The following is a 2,851-nucleotide window of genomic DNA, read 5'->3' on the forward strand; positions in this document are numbered from 1 at the left end:
TATATATATACACACATAAATATTTATAACCTGAACAGGCGTCATATTGAAAAATCCCAACTGTTTGAGTGTTTCCAATACAGAATCACTCAGTCGCACATCTAACTTCTCCCACTTCTGCGTTTTCATTATGATTATCTTCTTTTTCCTTTTAGTTCCCGTTTATTTCAAAAAAACATTCAAACAATTTCTTCTATATTTGTAAAAATTATGTCATGATTATTATCAGTGATCCTATTTAGGAAGTCCACACCACTAAATGCAATATAACTGGAACTTGCACTCACATGCACTGGCCTGCCAAAATGCGTCCCGAAAGAATAAGAGTATATTCACACAACTTGCATAAATGTATGCATAAAGAAAATTATCCAATCGCATTTCTCTTAAAGATGTACGTTAAATGTGATTGGACAATTTTCGTTATGCATACGTGCTATTCAAATTTGTGTGGATATATCCTAAACGCTTTAAGCGGCGAGCACAGATTCTTATATAATGTATAAAACATGAGGCATAAGGAAATCAACCAATCAGAGTCTTTTATTTCATGGAAAAAAAAGGCAATACACATATAATGCATAAGAAAATGAACTAATCAAAATTCTTTATTGCCTTTTTTTGTTGTACAAGTTGTTAGAAAATTTTTAAATATCGGTAAATAGGAATAGATATGTGAGTGATTTAAAATGAAAGCGTTGTATGAATAAAATAAACGATAAAAATAAAATATATCAAATAAAGACAATAATTGTAATATATTGATATAAAAGAATCATATTAGATATATAAAACTAAAAAAAAGTTTAACTTTTGAGTATGAATGTAATGTTAAGCCGATTCTACATTAATTGCAAGCTGATCGCAAGTTTGCGACAGCCAATCTGAAGCTTGCATTTTGAAATCAACGCTGCATATTGGCTGTCGCAACAAATTTGCGATCGGCTTGCAACTAATGTAGAACTAATGTTTTACGTGTGCATCCACAGAATCGTATATAGTTAAAAAGAGAAAGGTATATTCTCCAAACATCATGCCATCTCCACGTTTTCCACATTCTTAACTAAGGGCACGTTTACACCTTGACGGAAAAGCAGAAAGCGGAAAAGCAGCAGCCAAAAACTTGTATTGATAATCGATAATTTCGGCTTTTTGTACTACTTACCCCGGATCTACAATAGATTTTTAATCGGCCTTTTATATTTAATAAGCATTAGTCATAAATCAGAAGTCAGAAACCAAAAATTGAATGATCAATTTTTAACTTCTGACTTCTGATTTATCTAATTTAAAAGTTTATTGTAGAAGGCCATAAGCATTAAAATGTTTTAAGTTGTAAAGAATGGACGAATCACAATCATTTATTCTTCTCGCATTCGACTATAGTTGGTCAATTTCTTACGCTTTAAAACATTTTAAAACTTAAAATGATTGTGATTCGTCCATTCCTTATGACTTAAAACATATAAAATATCTATTATAGATTCGGACTTAAGACCATCGCACTCAAATAATAATTTAAGGCAGTAAAGCGTGATCTACAATGATTAGTTAACACATCGTCGCCAGTCGTAATGCTTTATGATATACAGCTAATCAGAAGCATTAATTACTTATATTTAAATTAATTATTAATTAAGGTAGACGTTTTGTGATCAAATTTTGACCATCAATACGAATATTAAAGGATGTTACAAAGTAAAAAAATTATTTGTATAAATTCGCTATTCCCAGATATGAAGGTGACTTAATATTATAATTAGCTTATTTGATTTTGAAAAGACTTTTTTACATAATAGAACCTTTTTAATAGAAATTCTTTACTATCCGGAATATTTCAGAATATTATCCAGAGTGAAAATTGCACAGGATCTATCCAAAGTTCTATGGGTCTCCCTACAATTCATGCATTTGTGTACAGCGGAATATGGAGCCTCTTAACCTCTTTTGAATAAACGTGATTTTCGTCGCAGGATAGACAACGCTTTTTGCAGCTTTTATATGTTCTGTGATACGAATATAGATCAGTGAAAAACTGTGAATAACTGTGAAAAAATAACTGTGAAAAAAAAAAAACTGTGAAAAAAAACTGTGGATAAATTATAAGAAGCAAAAATTGATTTTGTCAAAATGAACTTGGAACTATTAGGTAAATAAACAATTATGAGATTTGTGTAATTAATAAATAATAAAATTAGGAGGTAATTATTTGGAGTATCCCTCTAAAATTTTAATAAAATTTTAATAAAAATATACTCATTTAACGAGTTTTCATTCAAAATAAAAGAATCTGACAGAAAAATGCGGTCGGCCTCGTGAATCGAATTATTAAGCATTAAAATTCAAAACTTTAGAGGTTAAGATATCTGTCACCTCTATTCGATACAGCTCTATGTATATATGTTCTGCTTTAATTCTCTGCTTTACAAACACAAATTCTCTGCACAAGAAATGGACGAATCATTCTCCTCGCATTCGACTGTAATTTGGCAATTTCTTACGGCTTAAAGTTTAAAATACTTATGGTAGATCCGAAAGCAGAGAATTTGTGTAATTTGTGTAATTAAAGCAGAACGTATACATAGGGTTGTATCGAACCGGGATTATGAACTTTAATTGATAACTCGATAACTCGCTTGATAACTCGATTCATGAAGCCAACCATTGCATTTTTCTGCCAGATTCTTTCGTTTTGAATGAAAACGTATTGAATGAGTATATTTTTATTAAGATTTTTAGGTGAGAGGAGTATTTTAAATAATTACCAATTATTTAGTACTTTCTAGTCCTAAGTTAATTTGCCTTATTTATATCTCAACAATATATATATATATATATATATATATATATA

At 29.8% G+C, this 2,851-nt stretch overlaps 1 protein-coding gene across 1 annotated transcript in view; it reads right to left on the reverse strand.

The window, feature by feature from the left end:
- LOC105625017 (probable ATP-dependent RNA helicase DDX55 homolog) overlaps window positions 1-129 on the reverse strand; it is a 4,007-nt gene extending 3,878 nt beyond the window's left edge. The window contains exon 1 of the mRNA XM_012206358.1: window positions 31-129. Within this exon, the coding sequence (XP_012061748.1) occupies window positions 31-129 (99 nt within the window). The remainder of the gene's footprint in view (window positions 1-30) is intronic.
- Window positions 130-2,851: the final 2,722 nt, after the last annotated feature.

Source organism: Atta cephalotes, assembly GCF_000143395.1.
Source record: "Atta cephalotes unplaced genomic scaffold scaffold00104, whole genome shotgun sequence".
Taxonomy (NCBI): domain Eukaryota; kingdom Metazoa; phylum Arthropoda; class Insecta; order Hymenoptera; family Formicidae; genus Atta; species Atta cephalotes.